Genomic DNA, 17,394 nt, shown 5'->3' with positions numbered 1-17,394 from the left:
AGATACTCTGAATTCGCAACCGTTTTATGAGAACTCACAAAGTGTGAGTTTTTTACCTACCGTTATTGGATTATATATTTTTTATTAAAACTATGTTACACTATTTGTGTGTTTCTTACCTTCCTTTCTACATGTAATGCAACGTACGAGATATCACTTGGCTGTGAAATACGTACTGCTGGACGTTCCAAATTCTCTACACTGTTCCAGATCCCAGAGTGGATACAAGGCTTGAATGTATCTCAACGCTGTGAGTGCATATCGTACCTCTTATGGGTCAAATTGTCAGAACATACTACCCTATGTTTTTCTTTCTTGTCTCCACTTGCGCCTAGGTCAATCATTTGGAAATCTTTCGTTACCAGCCTGTGGAGCGGTAGACCTTTTGGCAGCAGACTGAGTCAGGGAAAGTTAGATTGTTAGGGTTCATACCCTCCGCTATATGTGGTAAATATATAATTTAATAATCTCTGTGTGATTGCGCTAGGTGTATTTGTTTTCTGTATATATATATATATATATATATATATATATATATATACCGGTATATATATATATATATATACCGGTACTGTTTTTGTAGATCATCAAGATCTCTTAATTTAACTGGTATTGGAAGGGCCCTAACGGAGGTGCAGGATCTTAGGTAAGAGTGTTATTTTGACAGTGGCGATCTTCCCTAGTCACCAGATCGAATATAGAGACCAAGTTTCTAAGTCTCTTGTCAGTGCCTTGTACATGTAGGGAAGGTGACATGATAGGAGTAAAATGTCCTTGTAATTTTAACACCCAGGTACATCACGCTCTTTTTCTGCCAAGCAAAAGTAAAGTTGAAAGAAAGGATTTTTATCACTTTCGGGTGCAAGTTTATACAGTAGTTCAGGCTTCTAACTTGCTATTGTTGACTTTAAAGCAGCAGTCCAAGCTGCTGTTTTTTTCCCCTTTAATATGTGCATCAATACAATCCACACAATGATAAGTATTTAGCTAAGTTGCCAATCGATCCATTCTCCTGTGATCGATCAGCGACTATTCGGCTTGGGGGTTCACTAAATGGCCGTCAGTGCAGCAGAAGAGGACCAAAGATGCAAAGTTCTGAGGGAAAGATCATGTGACCAGGCAGTCACTAGATACAATTGATGCACTGCTAGAGAGAGGGCAGGGCTCAAAAAGTTATGTGCCATTTCAGAAGAGGGATGGGATGTTGCATTATAAATGGTTGCTAGAGAAACAAAAAATGCTTGTTACATTATAATACATTTAAAAAAATGCATTTTTTTAAAAATGTTACAAGTATTTGCTCATAGTACAGAACTGATTTATATTTTTAAAAAAACCACATGTGTAGGCTATTGCTTGGAGTGCAGCTTTTAGAGCGCAAGATATTTTTCCAAAAATGTAATGTATTGAACAGATTGGGCAGAGATATAATGGCCTTGGTTACTGTTCATACAATGTCATCAACAAACAGACTACATTGGTCATCGTGGGAGTCTATCTTAAGTCCAGAGATACACATAATGGTCTATTAAAAAGGTATTGCAACTCACATCCCAAATGATCTAAGGAAGCTAGTTTTCTCGCCCAGCTCTTTTTCTTTGACTTGCTGATTCAGAAAACAACATTTGTCATCACTGGCTTGGGGAATCTGTCTTCCTCTTGATGTATAAACCATGATTGATAGATGAATAAATTGATAGATAAATGAACCAGACAATAAGTAAGCATCATAGCTTTGCACACAGTTTCCATCTGTTTAGTGTTTCAGAGAGATAGATGCATTAATAATTTCTCTGTGGAAAAGTGATTTTTTCCTTGTGGGTAAGGATGCCAAGTCTTGTGTAAACAAGGGCCACATATATTTAGTTGTACACAAGTTATACGTTTGTACTGTAGATATCTGTTTACAGTAGTACTCTGTGAAAAGAGCGGCGTCATTGTAGAATTGAAACATTTGAAAACCTACAGTAGTTAAAAGCAAAATTAACTTATACATCTTGGCCTAGCTGAAAAGGTGAAATGCAGGACATTAAAAATTGTGATTTCACTTTGCAAGCATTTCATTTTTTTGGACAAAAAAAATGGAAATAAATATTTTTCTGATGAATTCAGAAACTGGAAACTTTTACTGAATCTAATGAACTGCTGTGCATAATACAGCATTCAGGGATAGTATTGGGTTATATTTACAGGGTTTCTGCTAACATTAGGAGGTTTAAAAGTTTGGTGTATATTGGTAAGCTAATTAAAAGCAGCAGACCTTGCTTTCTATAAGAGATCTGTGTGTGTCTTTTCCAATGCTGTTTTTACTTTCCAAATCTAATACTCCATTAAGGAGCTATATGTATTTGAAATAGCATGTTTCCGGAGGTTAAAATGGATGTATCCAGTGCAGGCCCAGTGCAGTCTATAGGTTACCATGGTAACCTCAGAAGCAAAAGACTAAAAAAATATCAGGGATCTTTTTTTACCCTTAAAAAAAAAATATTTATTTTTTAAAAGATCAGGACATGTTCTTGGGGAAAGATACTATTATAGGAGTTAAGTTCATGTAGGCTTCTGGGGGGAATTACTGCTTCAGTGTGTGGACTATTTCACTTCATAATAACATCTGTGATCAGTATGAAGAAGGAAGAAGCATCCATTGTTAAACCCTGTCAGTCGGCCAGTGCCACACACCCTATTAGAAGGAAGGATACTTGTCTATATATAGTTCTATGGGTCAGATTCACTAATGGATGCCAAGCCTATTCATTAGAATTAATAATTAATTAAGACATTAGGTGTGCTAAGACTTTGCACCCTTTAGTGAATCTGGGTCTATGTTGTAACTAGAATAATCCAAAGAGCACAGAACTAAGGAAAAAGCTTTAATGCCGCAACTCCACCTTAAGTAGGTTGAAAAACACGAAGACTGTGAAATAAAGTCACTGGAGCAATGTATAAATAATTGCTTTTTGAAAGGGAATCGAAAAGAGTACATTGCATCAAAAAAAAGAAAAAATCAATGTCTCTCCTACAACCATTAGCAGCACACATTGGTACAGTATGTCCTTACTCGTGTCCTTACACTTGGTGCACGTTTCCTTATTGTTTGTATTGTGCACGTTTACTTGCATTTGTCTTTTACACCAAGAAAAGTGTTGAGCCCCCCTAAAGGGGTACATATTGTAATTGACATTTCATTTGCATATGTGCCTCACAGACATCCAAACTCCGCCTCTAACTTCACCCAGCATTTTTTTCGTTGTTAAAAAAGTGTGAGCCACACGCTGACCACATGAAAATCGGGTGTATGCATTGATAGACACATGAATTTACAACTTTTTTTTGGTGCATTTTTAGCAACACTCTTATGCTTGGGCCACAAGTGGCTTCCTTTTCCTCAGGGGTTGGAGATGCTATACATGCTCTGGAACTTGTTACTTGTACATGATCTGTGCTTGCGCAACTGGCTAACCCAACTCCATTTGTTTTTTGTTTTTTACTTTAACTCTTAAGTACCAGAAGGATCACATCACTAAATAGTTGTAATGGATTGCAAGGATTCTGAGTATGTGCAGCAATATAGCCATAATGTAAAGGTTTACAAAAGAGCACGAGTCCTGTGATCGCAAGATAAAACAATTTGGATACGAAAGTTAAAATCTTCCCCAAAAACATTTCAATTGTGCGCACATTCACACATCTCAGACAGGTCTGCAAACCTGCCGTTCCCCATTATCTCTTAGCATGCAATGTGTAACTGCAGCCAGGGATTCTGGGTAATGACATGCAATTGAACACACAGTGTGTCACTTTTTGCTTCTTGTTTACTATAACTTTATGCCTGCTGCATTGATTCTGCGGTTCTGTTGTCACATTTAAAGATATGTTTTGATAAAAAAAATAATGCCATCATCTTTTCATTGCTTGCTGCTATGCCATTGATGGATGAGGGTGGTAATAATTAAGCACTTTCTCCTGGAGTCATCAACACGAGATCTGTTGTATCATGCCCAAATCGGCAATATCTGCCATTGACTTTAATATCAGCTATCACCAAATCAGACGTGATACAGCGAATCGACTTTGATGACTCCGGGACTATGATTGTTTCAGCTTTAGCAGTGGAAGTGGCCTGGCCATTTCCCCCACTGACAATCCAAGTCATGTGACCGTGTATTACAGAGGAATCTAACACTATTGTATGATGTCAAGGATTGAGTAGCCCTATTATTTCTGTTGCATCCTCACACTGTTCTGACCGGTAAACACATGTAACTCAACTTCCAAAGCATGAAGGTCTCAAAAATCAGTAAAACATACACTATCCCCTAAAAAGAGGCAACTGTTCTACATAGAAATAGAACAAATTCACCTTAATATTAAATATCCTCAAGATCTTTGCATGTATTTCCCTCCTGTCCTCATTACTGTCTCTAGTGCCTCTTCTCCCATAAAGCGGTTTGCAGCTGTAAACGCTTTTCAAAAAGGAAAAAGGCCATTTTAATGGGATCATTATGATTTCAATCTTTGAGGACATGGAAACGAATAAGTGAGTTTTAATTTCAGTGAGACACATTGCTAGTGAAACTTGACAATTCTGCACTGTTCAATGGTAAATATTATGCCACAGAAACATAGGGTATATACTGATGAGTGAGTCCTACAGTCGACTGGTTCCCCAGTTCTCACGCTGTTTTTCCACATCATCGTAAAACCTGGGTGGATGCTTTATAAACACAGCCTTACTGCACAGGATTTACAAAGTAATCACTTACCCACAAGCACAGTGATAACCTCGTTGTTGGCGTATTGTTCTATCTCTCTGAGCCATTCAGGAAGGCACCGAAAGGATTCCTCACAGGTGATGTCATAGGTGAGAATCAGCGCATTGGCACTTCGGTAATAACTCTGGGTAATGGAACGGAATCGCTCTTGTCCTGCTGTATCCCAGATCTGTAGCTTTTTTTTTTTTTTGACACAACAGAGTAGGAGGGAGAAGCATTAGCATTGTCTGACCTTGCAACAGCATTACTTAGTCTTGGATAACAATGTCTGAAGGTTAAACCTAGCTAAAAAAACTTTTTTTTTTTAAACACTTGAGTTTGTTTTGTGCCCAGCTGGTGTTTCTTTTCCTGTGCTTGAAGATTTATTTTCAGAGAGTGGCAATGGTAATACAGTCCAGCTGCTTTCCCCCGCAAGCTGCAAGATTTCAAGTGACTTTTTAGCAAAGCCAATTCAGACTCAGTCAGCAAAGCCACCCATTTCTTTCAGCTCCGCACAACAGCCGCAGGCCGCTATCAAAATAGTAGTGCTACTGATACAGAAGAAAAAGACCACACCAACCCAGCTTGGTTTTCCAAGGGAATGATAGGAGGTCGCAAAAAACTGGACAATGGGATTGATACAATTAAGTATAACTCAGGCCCTGATCTTATATAACATTCCTAACTAAAGCATTTATATATAAATAAAAGTAGGGAAGACTTTTATCCACATTGGTCTTGGAGACAGTGATGTGATTTGTAAGCAATGGCATCTGACTACTAGAGGGTACCATATTTAGCAAGTGGTGCTTAATCACAAGACCTTCGGGGACCTTAAAAAAGCATTTCCTCCTTCCCAGTTTTTTTAATCTCCTGTATTTTTACAGAATGGGATCGGGGATGGAGGTCTCACTGAGCCAATCACCACTACCTGGTGATCCCCTTGTTCCCGAGGTACTTACCGGTGAAGATACCGAGTTTAAATCTCCCTCGGGGGAAACAAAATGGCTGCTAAATCTCAGGCCAATAGGAAGCTGCAACATCATCGGTTGTGGCTTCCTATTGGATGGCCATTTAAAACCCCTTTAAAAATCAGCAAAGTAATACCGGTAACGTCACCATTAAGTATCTTGAGTACAGAGGATCTGTGCCATTCAGCTCTGGAACCCCCCCTCCAACCCCCTCGGATCCAATCCTGTGAAAAAAGAAAATGGGTTAGTTGGGTGGATTGTTCCTTTAAGACCTTACTACCGCAAATGAATGAGCTGTGAGGTGTGGCCAAGTATCCCAGCAAATATGGCCCAGTATTCCAAATAGTTGTTAAATTGGGTAAAATATTACAGAATGTTGGAATACTTGGCAGACAAGATGGGACAAAGGATTCAATTATCCGAAACGCGTTGTGTGTGCAGAGACCTGGACCAGAAGTTGTGTGTCTGCTCGAGGACACCGTAGATGGCGCCTGCACTGACGGTGAACAGTCCTGTAGACTGGACACGGCGAACAGGAGCACACTGCACCGGAGAGCGGGAGGTTGACGTCGGCGTCCCTGAGCAGTTTTTTACATGTGAGTGAATTGTTGTCTCACATTCTTTGCCAAATAAACGTATTTTTATTCATCTGTGTGGCGCTGTCTTCCACTACATGCGCCCTGAGTGGTCCATCCATGATGAACAGAGGGAGAAGGAGCATGACTGACTAGCAAGAAGGAGGAAAGAAAATGAAGATACCTACTGTATAGTACTACCCCGAACCACACAGGCCCGTGTGAGTACATATTACGTTATACTCTTATCACCCCTGTGCTCTTAACCATTGGTTTACTATTGTATATGTTTTCAACTACTGGTCTGATATTAACTCTGACCCTTGTCTGCGCCCTTCTGTCTCCCTTTCTACCTATGTTTTCTTGAGGATCGTGGGAAGATCCTTTCCAGGGGTTGAGCAGCAGACACTGAGCATTTGAAGTGTGGTATATGTATATTTATTTTTGACCTTATTCTTCTGTTCAGTTTCAAGCATTGTGTAAAGGGAGCGCCCCAGTTCACTTCCACAGACAAGAAGGGACACATGCGTCTTGTCTTTATTTGAAAACAAGGAATGAATGGGTCCTGGGCTGTAGAAAGCTTTCATCGAATAATTGCAAAGTAAAGGCAGATTTCTAATGCCAACATTCTAGGAAACATCCATGTAATGTAATGTTCAGTGACCATTAACTTAAACCTAATTCCAGTGTCATTATTTATTTATTTGAATTACATGAAATGGAAAAATGGCTTTGACAATGTGGCTTTGCTTAAGCCTTTGCTGCAAGGAAAATGGTGGTTACAAGGAGCGGCCTATCAGTGTGATCAGTTGTATGAAGCCTGGATAAGGGATTCTTTAGAGCAGGGGTGTGCAAACAGGGGGGGGGGGGGGGGCGGCAGTTACAGAGGCCCCGCTCACTTCCCCAAGGCATTTAAATTAAATGCCGGGGGACCGCGCGAGGCCTCTGTAACACACACCTTAATTCAGCCGGCTCCGGGCGACACGTCGCCATGGCAACACGGCGTCATTTGACGCTGGCCCAAAGGTAAGGGGGGGGCGCACAAGCACTGGGGGAGAGCAGGCAGGGGGGCGCAGCACCAAAAGTTTGCGCACCCCTGCTTTAGAGGAACAGCTATTTTCTTACTCATATTGGCCTTGTATAAGTGTATATTTTTAGTAGACTGTGATAGCTTTTGATGTCCCAACATGAGAGGTCTTCAGACGGAGTGGGACGTTTGGTGGCGGCCGTATCGCCATGACGAAATGACCGCCAGCGTTCGGCCGCAGACGGACATTTCGCCGCATACAATCCGCTGCTGGAACCTCCGCCGCCGGCCGTTTCTAGAAGGTACGTTTTAGCAGTTAGGGTGTGGGGTTAGTTTTAGGGGTTTTCAGTGCTTAGGGTAAGGGGTTAATTTAAGGGGTTTTAGAGGTTAGGCTATGGGCTTAGAGTAGGGGTTTTAGGGTAAGGGGTTTTAAGGTAAGGGGTTATGGTAAGGGCTTAGGGTAGGGGTTTTAGGGTAAGGGGTTTTAGGGTAAAGGGTTAGGGTAAGGGGTTTTAGGGTAAGGGGTTAGGGTAAGGGGTTTTAGGGTAAGGGGTTAGGGTAAGGGGGTTTTAGGGTAAGGGGTTAGGGTAGGGAGTTTTAGGGTATGGGGTTTTAGGGTAAGGGGTTTTAGAGTAAGGGTTTTAGGGTAAGGGGTTTTAGGGTAAGGGGTTAGGGTAAGGGGTTAGGGTAAGGGGTTAGGGTAAGGGGTTAGGGTAAGGGGTTAGGGTAGGGGGTTTTAGGGTAAGGGCTGAGGGTTGGCACTTACCTTAGTGGCGGGGTGAGTCGCGGCGAAGCGCCGGCGGTCATTTGATTGCAGTGAAACGGCCGCAATCAAAAGGTCCTAGACCACTCATAGATATATTTGCCAGAGACTCTAAACCTCAAAAGTCAATTGATTATAACATCTGTTTTAGACAAGCGTTGATAAGCATGTGCAGCAATTTTCTAACCATAAATTAGAGTGTGTTACAAGAGAAATATATTTACACGCGGTCAGTTAGCTGATTATCACTGACACCATTTAACGGCTGATCTTAACTATTGCAGCTCAACTTCAAACATTGTACTGTATCCAGCAACGTAATCACACTAAGGCCACCAGTTCCTATACAAATGACAGAGCAAACTATATGTACGCTTGAGGGACTTACAAAGAGTCTCGAACTGATGAGACCCCAAAAAAAGGTCGAAACAACTGTCTGTTGGTAGGTGTGCCTATGCACTTCTTTAACCCAGGCTGTGCTGAAAAGCTGTGTCATATGGCAGGCATAAGCTGATAGGGGTTATCCATGTTAAAATGGATAAGTAGCAAAAGTTGACACTGTGTGCTCATTTGTATGTCATTACCCAGAATCCCTGGCTGCAGTGGAAGCTCTGTATGCTAGGCGATAATGCTGTAAAGAGGATAAGAGAAGCTTCAACCTGTAAATTACGATAGAACAGCAGTAGATAACGTAGCAAGAGGTATTGCAGTTAAAGGTAGTCTGACAGTTGGAGACTGACTTTAGCTAGAACATTCTACATTTTGTTGTGCGGTTGTATTTGGAATCATTGGATTGAAATGTCTACAGCTACCCAGCTAGGTACATGAGAGACAGTGACAAAGCATGAGAAAATAACCTCTAATTCAGCATTATTTGTTTTACAAGGGAAAGGACAGAGCCATACATTACATTGGATCCATGTGTACATAGGTAAGAAGAGGAAGATTTAGTAACGATGGTAACATTTTTTTTATTGAATTACAAGTTTGGCTTTTCCTGCCTATTGCTGATCGGTATGGGCCTTATATGCTCTGTCATACACAGAGAGGAGGATATTGGAAAAGGATGGGGGTGAGGGGGATTGGATGAATGATTCTAAACTCCAGCTACTGAAGGAGACTGTAAAATGCTTTATTTTTAAAGGCAGAGATCTGTGATTGATTAATTAATTAGCCTTCTGCACTTAGGCAGACTGTATGCCTCTGATGAAACTGCAAACCTCCCCCCCCCCCCCCCCCACCTCCCCACAAATACAGACTACTGTATAACCCTCCAATTGTCACATAATAATAACTTTATTTATAAAGCGCTTTCCTCCCAATGGGACTCAAAGCGCTTCACAGTTACAAAAAGGGAAAAACAAGAGAACATTAAGGTTATAAAAAGAGACCAAACACAAGGAAAGATGTAATACAGGATGGGACGGTATGTGTAGGTAGGTGAGAAGATGGCAATATGGTAACGATTTTGTAACAATATATTAAAGTAGAATCTTGGGCTTTTCCTACCTATTGCAGAATGTGTAGGGGAGAGCATACAGGCCCAAAAAGGATGTTACTTCCTCCAATTCACAAAGAATGTAGAGAAGCACACAGGGAAACCCCTCTCTGGGGGAAACCCTGTGAGTAATCATGGCTGCCGCACTGCTCTTCCTCTGGGCGTGCTAAAGGACGTAACGCTATGAGAAAAGATGGGTGGAAGGAACAGCCGAAATGCACTAGGGAAAAGTCTGGGGATGAAGGTGTGAGGGGCACACCTGTCGTAAGTGTATAGAAACAAACAATGGGGTAGGTGTGAGGGAACACACAATGGTGACATGCTGGGGCCGGCGTAGAAGCGAGAATGCAGAGCCAAGAAAACTTAATGCAACACAGCCGAATAATTGCTACGTACAACCCAGGCTTGGGGAGAACCCCGCATAAACTATCCACAGCGTAGCTGGGAACAAAGCATGAGGGGGAAAGCATGGCAGAGTGCCGGCCTAGCTTCTGATTTCCAGCTAGTGAAGGGCACTGCGAAATGCTGGATATTTAAAGGCAGAGATCAGCTGTGAGTATTTCATTGGTTTGCTGCAGCAAGGCAGACTGAAAGCCTGGATAGAATTTCTATTCCCCCATGCAATTTATAGAGTCTTCCAAGTTAAATGTGCAATACGCTAATAATTTGAAGTCAATGAATACAGAATACAGAATTTATAACAGAGTTTATAAAAGTATGCACAGCTATATGGGATACATCATGAACTATATTGACCATCATCTCTGTTAATCAAATTTACCTGTAGCTTTAGGTGAATAACTGTCTGGTCCATTATATGCTTCCTATGATTCGATACTTACAACGAAGAATCAACACATACAGTGTATAATAAACCTTATTACTGTATGAAGCATCTATTCCATATTTACTAAACGGTGTTAGGCTGTAAGGCACCCTATAGCCCAGTGGGCAGCATGATATACATCAAGGGTTGCATCAGCCCCTAAAAGGGATGCACATTGGCTATTGCCATATCGTGGTTGTAGAGGTAACATGCATTAAGTGCCTTTTTGGCATAAACTCACTAAATGCACTTCCTGACTTGGAATTTCTTGATATTTATATTGAAAAACTCATTAAGTTTCTATTTAGTCATAGTACAGAGTTACCAAAACATAAAACTCATAAGTATGATTTTGAAATAATGTCAAAAGGTACATTTAATCACCTTTTCATTAGTACTCAAAGAATGAAGTTAATGACATTTACCTCTACAACGACAATATAACTATTCCCTATAACTCCTCCTATTGCCCCACATAACCGCTCTATATAACATCTGTCTTACTCTCGCTCTCTGTGATGATCGAGCCTCTCACCCCTCCCTCTCTCTGTGCTGCTCTCTTTTTTCCGTGTTCCCCCCTCCCCTCTCTCTCTCTCTCACTGTCCCCTCTCCCATCTCACTGTTATCCATCCCGTCTCTCTTTCACTCATCCTCCTGCCCTTTCTCTCTTATTGTCCCCCCTGCTCCTTCTCTCTCACTGTCCCCTTCCTCTCAATCCCTCTCTCGCTGTTTCCCCTTCCCTCTCTCACTGTTCCCTATCTCCCTGCCCCCTCTCTGTCCCCCGCTCTCTCTTTCTCTCGGACACCCCGCCCCCACCCCCTCGCTCTCTCTCTCTGTCCCTCCACACCCTCTCTCTGTCCCCCGCTCTCTCTTTCTCTCTGACACCCCGCCCCCACCCCCTCGCGCTCTCTCTGTCCCTCCACTCTCTCTCTCTGTCCCCCCGCTTTCTCGCTCACTCTGTCGCCTCCATCTCACCTTTCTTAGGCGCGCCTGTACGAGAAACGATCTGTGGCCTGTAGGATTGCGCGACGGGGAGGCGTGGCGAGTGCGCGCGCATGACGTCACGTGAGCGGTTTGCCCTCATTGGCTGAACCGCGCATGTGACCCGGCCATCGCGCAGCAAAATAGAAAAATGGCACACGGAAAATCGCCCGTCCCGTCACTCTCGTGCGCACGCGCACTCTGTGGCCGTCCTCATTGAGGTACAGCCTTTTGTTTGTGGCGCTCGCGCCATCGCACGGACTATGGACGCAGCCTTACTTTCTCTGTTATTCTTAAATCTATCCCCGTTTGTAGCCCCCCCTGTCGCTTAGACCTGCTCCTGTATGCTCTTGCAAAGAGCTGAAAGTTGGATGGGAGGAAAGGACCAGGGAGAGAGGAGGTTGGGGGCCGCAGGGGACGTTACCGCAGCATCCCTAAATGACTTATAATAAGCACATGGTGGTGTTATAAATTGTAATAGATCAATATGGCAGTTCTTCAATGCGATTCTGCTGTTTAGATGAAGAATGCACATAATGGTCAAGGAAACGCCATACAAATATATCAAATACACAGAGAGAAAAAATATATATATCATTTAAACAAATGACTTGAGAGAAATGTGTTCTCTTACCTTTATCTTTTCACCTTTTATTTCAACAGTTTTGATCATAAAATCGACCCCAATGGTGGCTCCCTGACCCGGAGGGAAGAGACCCTGCAAAATAAGGAGGAGGCGATAGAAACAACCACAGAAAATACATGAAATCTTTGCATATACATGATCTCAAACAGGTCCCATATCTCTGATCCCAGACAAGCATATGACCATTTAAAATAAGCTCCCAGATTTATTTTCTGGTAATGTATATATAAATGACAGAAACACCTTTTTAGACAGTAACGTTTAACTATGAAACATGTGTCCTAATTGACTGTTATTGAGACGTTGATGAATCCTTGAAAATGATCCATATGTCCTGCAATAAGGAACCGCTGATATGCTACATTTACATCAAAACAATAATATGACTGCTGTATTGAAGCCCTTTACTTATAAGTAAGCAGTGGTACTCAATTAGGGTGCCGTGAAACCCTGCCATGTCCCAACCCCAAACCAGGTGTGTGTCAAAGTTGTACTACAGTAAGCAAGACAAAACTTTTTTTTTTTAAATACACAAAAATGCTAATTTAAACTTAAGAATAGTAAATGTAAGAATTACATTTCAATTTACAGAACAAAACAAACAAAATATGTGTAGTCCCCCCCCCCCCTCTTTGGGGACTACTAAGTATCCTATATATATCTCCATCCAATGTTCTGCAGAGGGCCTCACAGTGAGTTCTGTAAAAAGGTTTGTGTATACTGTAAATAGGTTTATAGTGCAATAAGGATGTCCTGTCATCATTTATTGTATTCAGTTAAGGAACGTGCCCTATATAGTTAGCGCTTATAGCAATGACCCAAGATTGTTCTCATGCAGGAAGAGAAGTAAGCATGTACTTAGCAGGGGTTCTCAAGAGTAGTAACTCCCAAGCATAATCGGATGGCCCCACCGGAAGGTCATTAGTAAACTCCTGATCCAATATACATGTACGAGGTATGCAGTACACAGTAATGGGATACTGATCCCAAAGAGCAGTGTGTATTCCCAACGAGGGCCTACTTGAGATGGTGCATTATTGACGCTATGCAGTAAATTGCCAAACTAACCAATACTAAAGGCAAACAAGCATACTGTTAGTACCTCCCCAGCATAGGAGTGAAAGCTACCAGGGGAAGGAGCACAGAGTAACTTTATGATTTGCCACCTGTTAATATGTCTGATGTGAAGTATGTCTTTGTACAGAATGGTGAGCCTTATAAACGGATGTGAATAAAGCTCTTTTTCTACTATAAAAGTCCCTAGCGCCCATCCTTATTCTATCTGCATATTCACACCCAGCCTGCACCGACCCAACACCCTGAACATGTATAAGAGACAGAGAACAGCCATGTATATGTAACGGGTATTCCCTCTACCCCAATCGCATATAGAGTGCATGTGAGGGGGAACCTATGTGTTACCAGGTGTATGGTGCTTTATACCTGTCAGGCTCACAGGAGGCCTGAGCCTCCGCTAGTGAGAGCCTGGGGTGAATCCTCTGGAACGATCTTCCTTATAGCGCCTCTACCTATGTAGGATTCTAGGAGTGTAGAATGTACCCCACACAGGACCCACATATAGTAACCACATACGCAGTAGTATAAGTATAACAGTTTACTATATGCAGCAACAACATAACACAATACACATCAGCAATAATAACAGTGGCAGTGTCCGTCTATGACACTATTCCTCACACCATGTACCAAAGTCCCAAATGTCATTCACTCCCACCTAGGAGTGTAAACCTTGTGCCCACCACCGTGTACCCCCCCCCCCACACTGTATCCACAGTATAACCCTTGTCCCGTGGTCAGCGCTGCCACTATGTGTGAGTACTCTGTAGTTGGTGCACTTAATTTACAATACCTGCCCAGTGCGGCTGCACCTGGCTGTTCAAAGAATCTTCGAAAAGGATCCTCCTGGGCGACATCCGGTTCCACCAGCGCGGTGTTCAGTCAGGGATGTCCACCGAGAGAGGATTCCGCTCTCGCCGCGGAGTAGGCCTGATCCCAAGCCTCGGAATGGGAAGCGCAGCGTCCGCTGTGTTCCTAACTGTACTACTGATACTAAAGGAGGCAGGATCCCTAACCTAGGGCCTGTTCCTGCAATGACACAATCTCTTGAGTGGCTCAGGGCTAACTCGGGTCTAGGGGGCTGCTGGCCTAGTGCAGTGGGTCACTGACCCCTGCACCCTCACCTCCTTCCCTTAAACTCTCCTGGCGCCGACTGCCGTATCTCCAGCGCGCGAAATGTATCAATCCCTGCGAGCAGAGAGATACTCCAGCCCTATTGGCTCCCTGGCATCATGTGGGGCGCTCCTGAGTCTCATGGGACTTGTAGTCCCTTCCAAGAGCCTTCCCTGGTAGGCTAGGCCTTCGCGCACTTGTCCTCGCGCATGCGCAACTGGTAAGGCCCGCCGGGGCTCCAACTGCGCATGCGCGACCTCGCACAAGATGGTTCCACCCTGCACAACCACTGCCGTTCCCCACACTCTCCCGGTAGCCACCGGAAACCGCCGCCGCTCCAGCTGAGACGCGCGCACGGCGCACATACATGCCTGCACCTTCGCGACCCTGCACCCAGCCGCCGAAAACCTGGAGGAGCCCCGAGGTGGGCACCTTGAGGAGGGGGGTCAGACACCCAGAAGGGGACATGGCCACATCCTCCCCCTGGTAAAATCCCAACGACCTCGCTTGGGCCGATACTTAAGCAACTATATACAGAAGTTATATAATGAAAATGCAGTAACATACATACAACTTATCACGTCATATCAGCTCTATATGAGGTTGCACATTTCACCGAACATTACAATGACAGACTGAACTCTACTGCGAGCCCACTGCTGAGCCTCATAATGGGGAGCCCCAATTTGGTCATAGGTTACCCGGTTTGGAGGGTACCTTATTCTTTGGCTCCTTGGGAGCTGTTCTTCAGCCACTCTGGCAAAGAGTGGCAAAGACTGGCAAAGCGTCTTCTTCGGGATGGTACGGAGTCGTCCGTGATTTAGCAATTCTCGGATCAGAGTGCTCTCAAAATCTCGACCTTGGTCTGAGTGAAGTCGGTTTGGAAGACCGTAATGCATGAAGTACTTTTCCCATAGTATTTTTGCCACTGTGATGGCTTTCTGGTCTTTTGTGGGGAAAGCCTGAGCATACCGGGTGTAATGGTCCGTGATGACCAGCACGTTGCATATTCCTCGGCTATCGGGCTCAATGCACAGAAAGTCCGTACACACAAGGTCCATTGGGCCAGAACTCTTCAGATGGCCCATGGGCGCTGCTCTGGTAGGCAGAGTCTTGCATTGTATACACCGAGAACAACGGCGACAGTGGTGTTCTATGGCCTCTCGCATCTTGGGCCAGAAAAAGTGGTCTCGGACCAACCCAAATGTCTTCTCTACACCGAGATGTCCATGTTCATCATGTAGGGACTTTAACACTAGGTAGGACTAGTTGTCGTCTATCCGGGTGATTGTGGTATTGCACCACCCGATAAAGTAAGCAGTTATCGATTTCAAATTTATCCACCTCCCGCATGAGCAAAGCAACCCAGTCTCTGGGAGCACGCTTCAGGAGTGCTGGGTTCTTCTTTTCAACGGCTTGCCTAATAATACTAATTACAGGATCTCATATTTGGTAGTCTACCAGATCTTTCCACCGTATTACTTTGTCGTGAGTTATATTCATCCCCTTTGGATCGCAGTAGGCGGCGGGGATAGCCTGCGACTGGCATCCTAAGGAGTCTGCAACCCGAGAAGGCCACTTGATCATTGATGATGGCAGCGGTGCTACACATAGCTCGTATCCCTGGTCCTGGGATTTCTTCCCACTCATCATCATCTGGAGTAGCACTTAGTCCTGGTCGTCGGGATAGAGCGTCAGCTCCGACGTTCAAAGGCCCCGGCTTATACTTCAGAGAGAATTGGTAATTGTTTAGAGCTGCCAGCCATCGGTGACCTGATGCATCCAATTTGGCGGAGGTTTGATTGTACGTGAGGGGATTGTTGTCCGTCCTACCTCAAACGTCACACCGTAAAGGTAATCGTGGAGCTTTTCCGTGATTGCCCATTTGAGAGCCAGAAACTCTAACTTGTGTACGGGGTATTTTTGTTCACTGGGTGTCAGACTGCGGCTGACGTAGGCCACAGGCCGAAGACACTCAGGGTGCTTCTGATGTAAGACTGCGCCCAGTCCATTGAGACTGGTATCCACGTGCAGAACGTAGGGTTGTTCTGGATATGCAAGCACCATGGCTTCCGTCAGACTCTTCTTCAATTTCAGGAAGGCCCATTCACATTCGGATGTCCACTTATCACCAACCGGTTGACGGGCCGAAGTGGCCTTCCTTCCTGTATATTCAGGATATATCCTCAAAAGACTGTTCAGGGGTTTAGCACGACTGGAGTACCCCTCCACGAAGCGACGGTAATACCCACAGAAGCCCAGGAACGATCGTAGCTCCATGACATTCTCAGGGCGAGGCCAGTTCACTACTGCTTCTACTTTGGCCGGTTCGGTGGCAATTCCTTGTGCAGACACGATGTGGCCCACGCAAGTCACTGAGGTGTGACAGAAACGGCACTTGTCAAGCGACAACTTCAACCCTTCTTTACCAAGACGGTCTATCACCTTAAGCAACCCCTCTTCATGCTCTTCCAGGGTCTTTCCAAAGACAATGATGTCGTCCAGGTAGACTAGACACTCCCGAGGGTTCATGTCTCCGATAGTTTTCTCCATCAGTCGCTGGAAGGTAGCAGGGGCCCCATATATGCCTTGGGGCATACGCGTAAATTGGTAGAAACCCAGGGGGCAGACGAAGGCTGTACCTGGTAGTACCCAGATCGTAAGTCGAGAACACTGAACCATTGGCTTCCGTTTAGAGCATTCAGAATCTCCTCAATGCGAGGAAGGTTATATTGGTCGGTCACCGTACGATTGTTCAGAGTTCGGTAATCGACACACAGTCTTACGGATCCGTTCTTCTTCCTTACCACCACTATGGGTGAGGCGTAAGGACTCTGAGATTCCGTCAAAATCCCAGCGGTGTTTAAAACATTTAGCCGATAACCCCAAGATCATCCTAAAAAGAGCAGACAAGGGAGGGGCCCTCGTTCTCCAAAATTATGAACAGTATAGGGCAGAAGCCAACAGACAATTAGCAGACACAAACTGCTATGTGAAATTAACACATGATCCCACAAACCCATACCAAGAAGAAATAAAACAAATCTTACAATTGGGTTTGGGTAATACATGGCTAACAGAAAATGAGGTAGAATTCTTAACAATGGAGCACCCACGCCGACCAGTGCTGTATCTACTACCAAAGATACATAAAAGTCTGCATAAT

The 17,394-nt window shown here is 44.0% G+C and overlaps 1 protein-coding gene across 3 annotated transcripts in view; it reads right to left on the bottom strand.

Moving 5' to 3' along the window:
- RAB30 (RAB30, member RAS oncogene family) overlaps nucleotides 1-17,394 on the bottom strand; it is a 152,543-nt gene that overhangs the window by 13,885 nt on the left and 121,264 nt on the right. For 2 of the 3 annotated variants that reach the window (XM_075592597.1, XM_075592598.1), the window contains 2 exons: nucleotides 12,027-12,110; nucleotides 4,764-4,947 (listed from right to left, as the gene is read on the bottom strand). In XM_075592597.1, coding sequence (XP_075448712.1) covers nucleotides 4,764-4,947; nucleotides 12,027-12,110 — 268 coding nt within the window. The remainder of the gene's footprint in view (nucleotides 1-4,763; nucleotides 4,948-12,026; nucleotides 12,111-17,394) is intronic. The other variant, XM_075592599.1, reaches the window with a different exon arrangement.

Source organism: Ascaphus truei, chromosome 3, assembly GCF_040206685.1.
Source record: "Ascaphus truei isolate aAscTru1 chromosome 3, aAscTru1.hap1, whole genome shotgun sequence".
Classification (NCBI taxonomy): domain Eukaryota; kingdom Metazoa; phylum Chordata; class Amphibia; order Anura; family Ascaphidae; genus Ascaphus; species Ascaphus truei.
This window is presented reverse-complemented; position numbering and strand designations above follow the sequence as displayed.